The following is a 12044-nucleotide window of genomic DNA, read 5'->3' on the forward strand; positions in this document are numbered from 1 at the left end:
GACAAATGCAAAAATCTTCCGTTGTGACGCTTTCAGGGAACCGACCGGCGAAGACAAAGGATTGTGCCGAACATGAGCAGACTTCAGCTCGTTAGCTACTGCCGGATCGCCGTTTTCTTTGCTACATAAAGAGTTTTGCATGCATGTAAAGTCAAAATATTAGACAAACAGAAAATATTGTCTGAGTCCATGAAAATTGATTTTTCTGGAGTGGTTTGCTGCTGCAGAGACTTTGCGTTATTGCTCTTGATCCCTTAGATAAGTCCAAATCCAGTTCTGGAGGAAATGTGGCTTAATTATCTCTGCAACCAGTTCTGCAAAGGCTTAATAAAGACTCATTTGTTTAAATGAAATGTTTAGCCAGGTGAGCATTTAAAACATGCAGAACATTGACATTTGAGGACTGGAACTGGACAGCACTGCTTCATGGAAATCATTCAGGTCTGATGATTTGTTTACAAAACCAGTTCAATCTGTTTTGGATTAAACTTTTACACTTGGAAATCAAGCTTTAGTTCCTGCAGTTCTGTGCTGGAGCTACATTTAATGAACTGCAGGTTTTGGTATTTTTTAGTGCTTAGTTTTAAAATGTCTAGTGGGTTTTTTCGGTGAGCTGTCTCAACAGCATACACTTAAAAAACAGAAAAACAATCAGTTTGAAGCTGTTTTTTCCTCCTTTTTTGCAGACAGAAACTTAATTTAGATCCTAATCATAAATCAAAGTTATGTAAAGTAAAGAGTAAATTTGCAAAAACTATTCCCTGACGTCAGAATCCAAAAGGCCCAATCGACTTTATGGACCTTTAGTTTCCAGCTGTTCATGTGACGCTTTAGGCTGCAGATGAAAAACATCAGCCCTCAAATAATAACCTTTAAAAAAAAAACTGAAGAGAAAACACCGGCTGGTTGTGCTGATGAGTTCTGGGTCGACATAAACACAAATTATGTAACCGTGACGCTTCGGTCCAGATTCAGGGTGTGTAAAAAAAAAAAAATCTGCTTCTATCTAAGCTGCTATTTGTTTTCCACTACTTTTCTTCCATATGAAGAAGAATCAAACCTACAAGCATGAAGCTGTCCTACCACAGAGCTAAAATTTAAACGTAACATGGATTCTGAGGCGATGTGCACAAAAACACAAACTATCTTACACAGATTAATTGAAACAAAAAAGTGCTGAAATTTTTTGAAAATAAAATAAAATGCCTTTTTGTGTCTGATTTACTCATATGAAAATGTTCTGATATTCTACCTTGTTTTTGGGCCATCATTTGTGCTCCGTTCAGTAGAAAAATCCTCCTAGAAAATCCTGTGAAATTCCTACACAGACAAAACAAAAGCTGAGCCGTGTTTGCTTGATGCTTTTCTCAAAGCTTATATTACCTAATGTAAAGACATGCATTTTTCTTTCTTTACTACTTGAGCTATATGTAGATATTAACATAACAGTCTGAGTGTATTTTTTGCGTCTTCGCAGCAGTCATTGTCCTCAAAGTGTGTTTTCTGCAGAACCTTGATGTGACGCTCGTAGATCTTGAGGGCGGGTCCGAGTTTGATCGACAGGCCGGTCAAAACGTCGTTGCGTTGCATGAGGAGGAGAGACTTCCCGTCGATTTCCTGTGGAACAGAGAAAAGCAGAGAGTGTGTAGCAGGCCCATGGAGTCTGCAACAATTCAACAGACGCAGTCTGTGGCGCCCACTAGTGGCAGAAACAGTCTCACCTGGGTCCTGAAGGCTGCAGCCTGCTCAGGGAAACCCACAGCTGTGAAATAACTGACCACGTCAGACACGGTCCAGTCCACCGGACTTACTCTGGTGCTGCCAAACTTCATGTGCCTTTGGGTAAAAAACAAACAAACAAACAGAAAAATCAAGTTGGACTTTTATAAAACTCATTGGGTAGAGAGAAATCATGAACCACAGGGGATTTTAAAAGTGGGATTAAAAGCAACATTAAAAGGAGATTTCCATGGCTAATGTGACACATACTGTAAACAATTCAGTTGAAAAACTACTAAATATGTTGGGTGGGAGCGGGGCATGAAAAATATCAGATAACCCAGTGGTCACACCTTTGTTGAAGAAACTTCATATTTATTTTCAGCAGTCAGTCTTCCTTCAGTCGGCCATCAGTTTCAGTGAATATAGCGAACGGTATAAAGTTCAGCCATCATAGTAGAAACTTTCTGATATTTTAGCTAAAGCCACTGTTTTAAAATGATTTCAATGTACAAAGGTATAAGTCAGGAGAAGGGTGCAAAATAGAGACGGTCCTTGTCAAACTGTTCAATCTGCAGTGTTTAATCATCGGTGCAGCATTCAACACTGATATTCTAATAGGACAGAGCTGGATTGGACCTTCTGGTCTGGTACTTGACTGGATCAAATCTTACCTAAACAGGGACTTTTTCGTGTCAGTCGGTAACTTCTCAGCGGAACGGACAAAAATCACATATGGGGCCCCCCTTTGGTTCCATCCTGGGACCCTTCTTATTTAATATCTACATGCTCCCACTTACTGAGATTACAACATGTCATAAATTAAGGTACCATAATCATAAAGAGGACACACACAGCTCTACGTTACAACACCAGGTAACTATGAAGCCATTTGAGTGCTGAACAAATCAACGTGTGGATGTGCCACAACTTGATCAGAAACAGAAAAGAAACTGAAGATATTATCTTTGGACCCAAAGAGGAAGAACCTAGAGTCAGCACGCGTCTTATTACAACTAGAAACCAGCGATCAGGCCCGAAACCCGGGTGTAGTGATGGACTCTGACCTGAACATTCTGAGTCACATAAAGACAGTTACAAAGTCGGCCTTCTATCACCCGAAGAACATTTCCAGGATTAGCGAACTATTGTCTCAGCAAAACCTAGAAAAACTCGTTTTACGTGTGGATGGAAGTAAGTTTTGATCCAAAACGTTTGATTGTCACTTTCCAGAATTCAGAGCTATATCTGACAGAAAATCTGTGTGGTCAGCAGGACGAAGGCTGTGGACGTAAGATACCGTTTTCATCTACGAACGGCTGTTTACTCACCCTCCGCTGCTGTCGTTAGCGCCTCGTTCCTCGGGGAGGCTGGAGTCCCTCGGGGAGGCGGTGGGAGTGAGCATGCAGGACGAAGTACCGATCTCTGTTTTATACTCCAAGTCTACCGGGGAAATTTTGGGACAAGTGTTATTCACACCAATATGCACAGGTAACACTCAGGTAGTGAGATATCGGAGAGGGGAAGCTTACTGCGAAAGCTCGAGGTGGTGAGGTTTATTTCACTGTGGTGTGTGTAGCCCTGTGTGTGGAGGAAAAACAAGTCAAACAGAATCCAAGGAGAAAGCGAGCATCCAGAGCGATACAACCTTCCTCTGAAACAAAGGACAACAGGAGGTGGCTGCATGATGACACAATTGCAGCGGCACATTAAGACCATCTGCTGTAGGCGTGTGAATGATGATGTGTTGGCCATGAAGCGCCGGGATGGGGGAGCCCAGTTTGCCAAGGTTGATGAGTCACCCCTCAGTCAAGCGCTGGAGTGTGCCCGAATTCAACTGTTTACTTTAAAACACATATGAAACTCTCTTCTACTGGCAGGTGAAAATACAACCGGACTCACTGACAGGTTAGCTATTAGGTGTTTTTACCCTCGTTCCAACTGACTGAACTCTCCCAAATCACCTAAAATCTCCTCGACTCCTCAAATAGGGAAACTCAACGCCTAGAGTTTCACTTTATTCTGGTGTGTTAAAACAAACAAAATGAGGAAAACACTTTCTTGTGAGATGGGTGTGTGAGCCTACGGTGCGGTGCGAAAGTATTCATACCTACTGCACTTGTCCACATTTTGACAACAGACTTCGATTGGCTTTTTTAAGATTTCACGTTAAAGACCAACACTTAGAGCTTAGCTGCTGTGAAATGCAAACAAAACGTTGTTTTCCATCTGTTCCTAATTCTGAAAGGTGAGTCACGTCATGGAAATCAGCCGCTGGTATTCTGAAAACGCCTAATTAAAATGCATTGCAGCTGGAGGTCATCTGATTTGTAAATAAGAGTAAAGCTGCGTTTAATTTCATCTCAGTGTAAATAGTTCATTTACGGCTTGTGAAAATGAAATATTTGGCCTGTAAGCAAAACGATTCGTAACTTCACTCAACTATGCAGGACTCTGGCCCTCTAGGAACGCGGTTTGAGACCACCAAGCCAGAACTATCCGCTGCCAGATACTTACAGCATCAACCTGAACACTAAATGACATTTGTTTGATTAAAATCGGAAGCTAAGCCACCTTGTTTTCATAAAACAAAATCTGCCGGCGATGGAGGTGAACCGGACGGATGTTTGCCTGGACGGACTCACCAGGTGATCTGAGGAGAAAGCTCCCTCCTCAGAGCAGGCATCGTTACACTCAGACCACGAGGCTCCGTCGGCAGGTGGAGACCGGGACTCTGGAGGAAAATCAAGCTCACACATCCCTGAAAGGCGACACAGGCAGACAGAATATGGATTTAAAGTATCTATTCTGCTCACTCTTCAAAAAAAAAAAAATAGATGAAATTTGATACAAATTTAAATATTAAAGAATATTTGTTTTAATTTGAGCTTTTTCACATTTTTGCCCCGTTATAGCTACATGAATGTATTTTAGAATAGTGCATAATTTGCAACGGTTAATTAAAATGAGAAACAATTTTATAAAAATTAATCAGAAAAGCAGCCAACATATGCATTCCCAGCTCAGATGGGATAATCAGTGAATCAGAAAACTATTAGCTAAATTTGCCCTTCATAGAAAAGTGTCAGGAATAAAGACAGAGATCTTATTCACAGTTATGCACTATTTCTATTAGGCAATCGCCTGAAATCCCAACAGGTTTGTGGCAACATGTGAACATTTTCCAGTACGTATACTCTTTTTTCAAAGTTTAAGACATTTGATAATGTGAAAGGTAACCAAACTGATAGCAGAACACGGACCTTTTCCATCCTCCCTCTGAGGGCTCTCCTCTTTCAGCTCCCTCTGAAAGCCCGCATCTTCTCCGCTTTTCTCAGCAAGTCCAGCTTCGGTTGTCATGGCTACCGGGGAAAGTCCTCCATCCTCATCAGAACTCCTGGGATCATCATCATTGTCTTTCTCTTCCTCCTCTCCTCCATGACCCTCCTCTTCCTTCTCGCCGGTTTCCATGGGCTCGCTCTCCGGACGGGCTGGAGGTGGGGACTGCAGAGACAAAGTGAACATGTCCTCTCTCTCTTAATTTGTTTTTTAAATTCAAAGAGATAAAGTCGGGGGGGAAACAGACACATAGCCTATCAGAAATAACGAGCCGCCCACTGTAGTCTAGTCAAGTTTTCGCCTACGGGGAGAAAGAAGAAGCGGGGAGCAGAGTGCGCTGTGAGGGACCATAGAAAGATTTTAATGAGGCACCGAGGGGAGAAGGAAAAAAAAAAAAACACACAAATAAAGTCGATGCCGAGTCCCTCCGCCGGGCTCAATGCGCGGCAGCGGCACGGCTCAAGTTTTTCTTTTCTTTTCTTCCCCCTCACAGTCGCCGCCTGCCGCGCGGCCTTGCCCGGCCGCGAGGCGCGCTCCTTTCCACACAAACTTCCAACAAAGGGAAACCAGAAGGACGGGGTGCCGGACGCCATCTGGACGCGGCCTGAGAGCGCGGGACGGCGGTCAGCGCGCAGCGAGGCGGGCGGCGCTCCTCGCGCTGCTTGTCCTGGGAGCCGCCCGCTCGTCTGCGCGTGCAGCCCGCACAACAATGAAGCTAGCATCTGATTCGATGCTCCACTAAAGGGCTATTCCGCTGCATTTCATGACTCTGAGCTGCCACGATAGGCTCTAGTTACTTTGGATCAATATTGTTGATGTATAAATATATAAATAAAATTACCTTTACCTTAGCTGAGAATTCAAAAACACTTAAAATGGCCAACCTTGAGTTGGATTGTTCTTTGCACCCTGCTGCTTATTGCCAAAGACAGTTTACTGTTTACGAAAAACACAGAGGGTTAGCAAAAACGTGTGTTTTTTTTCTTCTTCTCCACTAGACCAGTCAAGATCGAGATTATGCTGTGCTTATTATTCCAGGTTTATTGTTTAGAAAACTTTTAGTCAATTTGTGTGATGTTAAAAGAAAAGGGGAAAAAAATGCTATTTTAAAACTTTGTTGGGTTTAAGACTATTTTACAGCAGTTCCACCTTTAAACCTACACACCTAGACAAACAGATTTTTCAATATGCAAAAACTGAAAAAAAAACAACAACAATAATTAAAGCTGTGTAGTTGCTTGACACAATTTAAAACTGCATTCATTTCAAAATCTATAACACAAAGGAAACACTTAGAGGAAAACATGCTCTGACAGACCTCAGGAAATACAATGTGAACACAGCGCTCCCATTATGAAGCATAGTGGTGGTAGTATTGTGATGTGGGGATGCATGGAGCTAGTTAAAATGAAATCCAAGTTGTAAACCCTCTCTTTAATTAAACTGAAAAATCGGCATTTCAAGGCTTTTCTGGCTTCCTCACATGGGGCTTAAAACACATTGTTTAGCATCTTGCTAAACAATGAGCAAGAAATGCAGGGGATGATACATAAAGGTCAAAGGTGATTTGGAAAGCTGTTGTTTAGATTGAAACCAATTTACACGAGACACATCTTAAAAACTGCTCCACTTATAGACAGGCTAAAGCCATCTACAACTTTAATAAGTTCTTCTTTATTATTTTTAATGTAGGAAATTTGTTCAAGTTCAGCCAGTGCTCTTTTTAAAGATGGACAAAATATTAAGTGATGCAAAAAGAAACGATGAATTCACAAATAAATAGCATTTGCATCAGTGTATTTGGATAAATTAGATGCAGCCTTCTTTTTTTAACACAACTTTAGTCTGTCTTGCCTAAAAAAGTCAATTTTTTGTTCTTTTTGTCCTATTTTTTTTTTACTTTTTAATAATTGAAAACAAAACAAAAAAAAGATTCACTAATGTCCAAAGCCCAGCAATCCCCTCAAAAGCTCATTTTTGTTTCAGTTTAAACCCTTTTGTAATTTTCAACTTCTATTTGAAATAGTTAAAGGATTCACGTAGCCCAAGTTGTTTTCTATAATTTGATATTACCGTAGAATCATCCTGTCTAGGTTTGACCTACATCTAACAGGTCAAGTTTTTAAGATGTTCCTCTTACGCCAGGAATCCACCTATCGTCGCATTTTTTTGTTTAAATTTTCACAAGTTAAAAGATTCACAAACCGCGTTTTAAGGGAAACATACTGAGCATGAAAACATTTCAAGTATTTTAGCTCCAAGTTGTTGAATACAGGGGAATAGGCTTTTAGTAGAGCACTGAATCGGACGCCAACTTCAGCGTCGTGCAGCCCGCACCTTTTGTGCAGAAAGCCGACACACACGCACATGATCCGGCAGATGCAGCGCAAATAAAAGAGAGAGAGAGAGAGAGAGAAAAGAAAAGACGCATCGAAGTAACAATGAACCGAGACTGAGAAAAAAATAATCCTGACTGGGAAGAATAATGTAATAAAAACAGGCTTACTTGAACAGTAATGTAATTATTTATCAACCTATAAGCCCGGCGCGCCTCCGTGCCACGCGTGCTGTTTTAAAAACACCGATCATTAATTTATGAGCGAAGCCCATCGAGGCAGATCCACACAGTTCGCTTCGTGGCGACAGACGGGACAGACGTGTCAGAAATAATAAGTTGCCCACCTTTTTCGCTGCGCGCTTGTCCTGCAGTGCGCTTCTCGCAAGTCTGTCGGCGGACGAATCACTCGGCTCGGGCTCGTCCGGCTCCATCCCCCGCAGAGGAAGAGTGATGTTCCCGCAGCGCGTCCTGCGCAGCCTGCCCCTCTCCACCTCTCTCTCCATCACCACTTTGACTTTGCCTCGGGTCAGCTTCTCCTCCGACAGCCGCTCTTGGCTGCTCAGGTAGCCCAGGATCTCCTTCAAGCCCAGCGGCTTCACGTGGCCTCGGGTCGCGGCGGCGGAGCCCCCACCACATCCTCCTCCACCTCCTGCTGCTCGGAGGGGCTTCTCGGACAGAGCTGCCAGTTCGCGCAGCTCGGAGTTGGCGTGGCGGTGCGCTGCTTTGGTGCTTCCTCCTCCGAGTCGAAGTTTGGGCTGGCCAGACTCGGTCTGCCTCTGTGTCTGGGCTTGGCTGTCGCTCCCGCAGTAAGTTTGGCTTCGGGTGTCAGCTCCAGACAGACCGGGCTTCTTTCCTCCGCCGGACGGAACATCCTCACTCCGGTCTCCGGTGCCCGCGCCGCGGCTGACTCCGAGAGGCAGGCAGCCCCCCGCTCCCTGCTGTCCTAATCCCTTGTCTCTCGGTGCACTTGCTTTCTCCTCTTCACAGCCGCTCCCGACAGCGCAGCTCGTTGTTGCGCCACAACTGAGGCACCCGTTTCCGCTACCCGGGCTGGAGGCAGGCTGGAGCTTTTTGTTTCGACTGCCGACTGATGTTTCGGCGCGGGGATCCGGCTCCGTCTCGCCCTCCTCCGGGTCGGTGAAGCTGTGCGCGCTGTCGCCGTTGTTGTTGTTCGGATGATCGGGTTTGGTCCGCTCCCTCGGTGCATCCGCGCCGCCGCCGAACTCGCTCCGTTTTCTGCTTTTCCTCTGCACCTTGGCCGCGTTTCGGTACGATATCGATCCCTTGTAGCTAACTTTGAGCACCGTCTGCTCCTGGATGAGTTTTTCCAGCTCCGTCCTGGTTCGGTCTGGGTCTGACCCGTGTCGCCTCCGGACCATTCGACAAATCCTTTCCAGATCCGGACGGGCTTTCCTCGAACGGAGAGAGTCGATAGTTTCCAGGATCCACTCTCGGTACTTGTTGGGCTCGGACATCGTCTCTCCTTTGTGGGTGCGGACGGGGCTCGGCCCGAAAGTGCGTCTTCTTGTTTCACCGGTGACGCTGTGTCAGAGCTGGGAAGCCAAAGTGCGGCGGTACCCCCCACACCCCTTTCTGGCTGGAGAACTGAGGACGGAAGTCTATGGCAAGCCGTTGCTGTACATATTCCGTATCTTTGACGAAGAATAGAATAGACTTCATCTTTATTGCCTCAAAGTGGGGAAATTCAGGTGTACCTGTCACGGCAACAAATTTTGCGGGACGATCAATTGTCCCAGAGGTCATTGCGATAAACGATAATATTGTTCTTTTTAGTCTATTTTCAAGTAATACTATGGTAATGATGGCATACAATGCAATAACACACCCTTAAAGATTCTTAAAAAAAATTAAACAGGGAAATTGAAAAACATTTTAAATAAACAAAACAACAAATAACATTAATCATGAAGTCTCTGTAAGAAAATTTGTTCTTCAAAAAAGGGCTAATTGATACCAAAGCTCTTGGAAGACTTGGAAGACTCACACCAAGTTTTTGGTAGAAAGAGAGAGAGAGAGAGAGAGAGAGAGAGAGAGAGAGAGAGAGAGAGAGAGAGAGAGATAAAAGAGAAAAACAACAAATCATGCAAATGGAAAATATTGAGCTTGTTTTAATTCATTGTACATTTAATTGATTTATTGCTCATTGCTACAGGCTTAGGTGTGTCAGGAGCAAAGTGACAGGCGGGTTTTTACTCTTCAGGGTCGCCAACCACATCACAATCCTCCAGACCTTCAGCACTGCAGGCTTCCAGAGTCCAAGCTCCTGCATCACAGATTTGCAGCTTCCAGACTTCATCTTATCCGGCCTCAGGTCCAGCCGCTTCACCGCCGCCAGCTTCCAGACCATGCCTTCCCCTGTCACTGCTAGCCTGCAGCCTCTAAGCACCTGTATACCATCAGCCTCCAGACACTCAGCTGCTCTCCCACCAGCCTCAAGGATTCCTCAAGCACCACCAACCAAGTTCCCCAGCTGATGCCAATGGGTCCCCAAGGTTCCTCTGCCTTCATCACCGACCATCATCAGGGCTTTTCAAGGCATATACCTCAACCACCTCAGGTTGCTCTACCACCTAATCGGCCATGTCACAGATCTCCTGCACTGCAGCCCTTCAAAGTTTTGCACCACCAGTCTGCAGAGTCCAAGCTCCTGCACTGCAGGTCTTCTGACTCCAAGTTCTTCCACCACATGTTAGACTTCCTGCGCCACAGTCGCACATCCACATTGTGGTTTCCTGTAGATTCTCTGATACCATGTTTGTTTTTTTTAAAGATTTTTCTGTGATGTCACTCCAGGACACAAACTGCTTTAAGTGCTACCTTAAACTGCATCCACAGATGTGTCTCCGCATAACCCAAATGTTGGGAATTAACCCATGAGAAGCTTACTTCTAACTTCTCAAAAGTCTCAAAGAGAATCTTTTGACATTCTCTGGGATTTAACAAATCTAAAATCATTTTTGGTGTATACGTTGTTATACATCACTAACAATGTGGTTTAGATTTTTTTTTTTTTAAAGTTAGGGACAAATCAAGCAAAATTAATTAATATGAGGACACGTTGAACTACAGCTGTTGCAAACTAGCAGACAATAACTATGTTCTAGGGATGTGAAATATTTACACAAACGGCTTGCCGTAGCCCTGTAGGAACTCCAGCGTTCGTTGGCCACATTGTGCGTTTAAGGTGGACTGAAGATGGCGCCTCCGTCCAACAAAACAGCTTTTAAGGCGGACTCTCTCGCCTTGTGTCTGTACTCTTTGTTGAAGGTTTTACAGCAAAACTCATCCACCACAGCACAAAGAAACATAGAAGCTCTCTGAATTTTACCATCATCTTTGGGTCTTTTTGATGAATCCGACTGAGTATTTCCATAAAGGTAGAGGGCAACTCCATTCCGGATGAATGGCTGACCCCCCAAAAAGTCCAAAACAAAAACTATTGGTCCATTTGTTCCTTCAGTTTTTCGTAAGAGTAAAGGAACCATTCTGTAGTTAAGTAGTTTTTTATGAGTTAAGGATATCGACTTTAAGAAACAGGGCCGCCCCAAGATTTTTTGAGACCCAAGGGAGAACTCCATCCCACCAATCCCCAAGTTAATCATTAATTTAAGTTTCTTCAAAAGGTATATACAAAACACAGGCTTAAAAATGACTCAGACTGGATTGTGTCTTAAATTCCTGCTTGTTCTTTAAATAAATGGTTAATTTGGGAAATCTTAAGATCTGGGTGTTGATCCAGTTTTGACATTTTGCCTTAACTTCTGTGATGAAGTTCTTCAGTAAAATTACATATATGAGACAACAAAATTTGTCTTCACATTGTTTTCAAGTAAATGATTGTTCTCTATTTATTTTTCATTGATGAGCCAAGCTTAATGTTGGATCCAAGCAACCAGACACACGCACACACACACACACACACACACACACACACACACACACACGCACACACACACACACAAAATGGACTGGCAGATCTACTTGCAAAAAGTTAAAGTTTTCTGAAATGTTTTTTTTTAGCATTATTCCAGACTTGTCAAATGGATATTAGGACAATCTTTTCAAATTGCACAACACAGTTAGACTCCATATGGGTGCCACTTTTTACCCAGTTGTCCCACAACAAAATGTAGGCTATTATCATAGTTATGTAACTTCTGGACAGTCTAAAGTGGGGCCTATTTTTCACCACATAGCCCTATGGGTCCCACATATAAATGTTGGCAGGACTAATACTTGTTTGGAGCTTCAGTTAATAATATGAGGAAAAAAAACTTTTACAAATAGTTTCATAGCTAATCACATCTTTCCCAGGGATATCTGTGTTTCTTGCAGACCTTTGGCCTAATACAGATACACAACCAGTCTTACTTTAGCTGTTCTTTTACTGCGAAGTTCATTATAAAGACTGAAAACTAAGATATTTTACATAAATATGTAGATGGGTTCTAAGACATTGACAAAATGTGGTGAGACTGAAGGCTGCCTGACTTTAACACACATAAAGAAAACAAACCATTGGATAGAAAACATTTCTGTTATATGTGTTCATCGTCACAGATGGCCATTGTTTACATGCTAGCATTTCCATTAGAGAAGAAGGGAAGGATGCAATGAGGAAATATGG

General features: G+C 43.4%; 1 protein-coding gene across 1 annotated transcript; it reads right to left on the reverse strand.

Moving 5' to 3' along the window:
- Window positions 1-151: 151 nt before the first annotated feature.
- samd1b (sterile alpha motif domain containing 1b) lies at window positions 152-9193 on the reverse strand. Its single transcript, XM_014994158.2, has 7 exons — window positions 7741-9193; window positions 4983-5223; window positions 4365-4480; window positions 3252-3300; window positions 3051-3162; window positions 1722-1836; window positions 152-1617 (listed from the first exon to the last, which is right to left on the reverse strand). The coding sequence occupies exons 1-7, from the start codon at window positions 8869-8871 to the stop codon at window positions 1438-1440; spliced, it is 1944 nt and encodes a 647-aa protein (XP_014849644.2). The 5' UTR covers window positions 8872-9193; the 3' UTR covers window positions 152-1437.
- Window positions 9194-12044: the final 2851 nt, after the last annotated feature.

The sequence above is a fragment of the Poecilia mexicana genome, unplaced genomic scaffold (assembly GCF_051168715.1).
Source record: "Poecilia mexicana isolate PSO_F unplaced genomic scaffold, ASM5116871v1 scaffold_2, whole genome shotgun sequence".
NCBI classification, from domain to species: Eukaryota; Metazoa; Chordata; class Actinopteri; order Cyprinodontiformes; family Poeciliidae; genus Poecilia; species Poecilia mexicana.

Coding starts and splice junctions, on each gene's coding strand:
- samd1b (XM_014994158.2), bottom strand. CDS start 8,871: ATGTCCGAGCCCAACAAGTACCGAGAGTGGATCCTGGAAACTATCGAC. Junction 4,481..4,982: donor TCAGAGGGAGGATGGAAAAG/GTCCGTGTTCTG, acceptor GTCGCCTTTCAG/GGATGTGTGAGCTTGATTTT. Junction 3,163..3,251: donor CACCACCTCGAGCTTTCGCA/GTAAGCTTCCCC, acceptor TTTCCCCGGTAG/ACTTGGAGTATAAAACAGAG.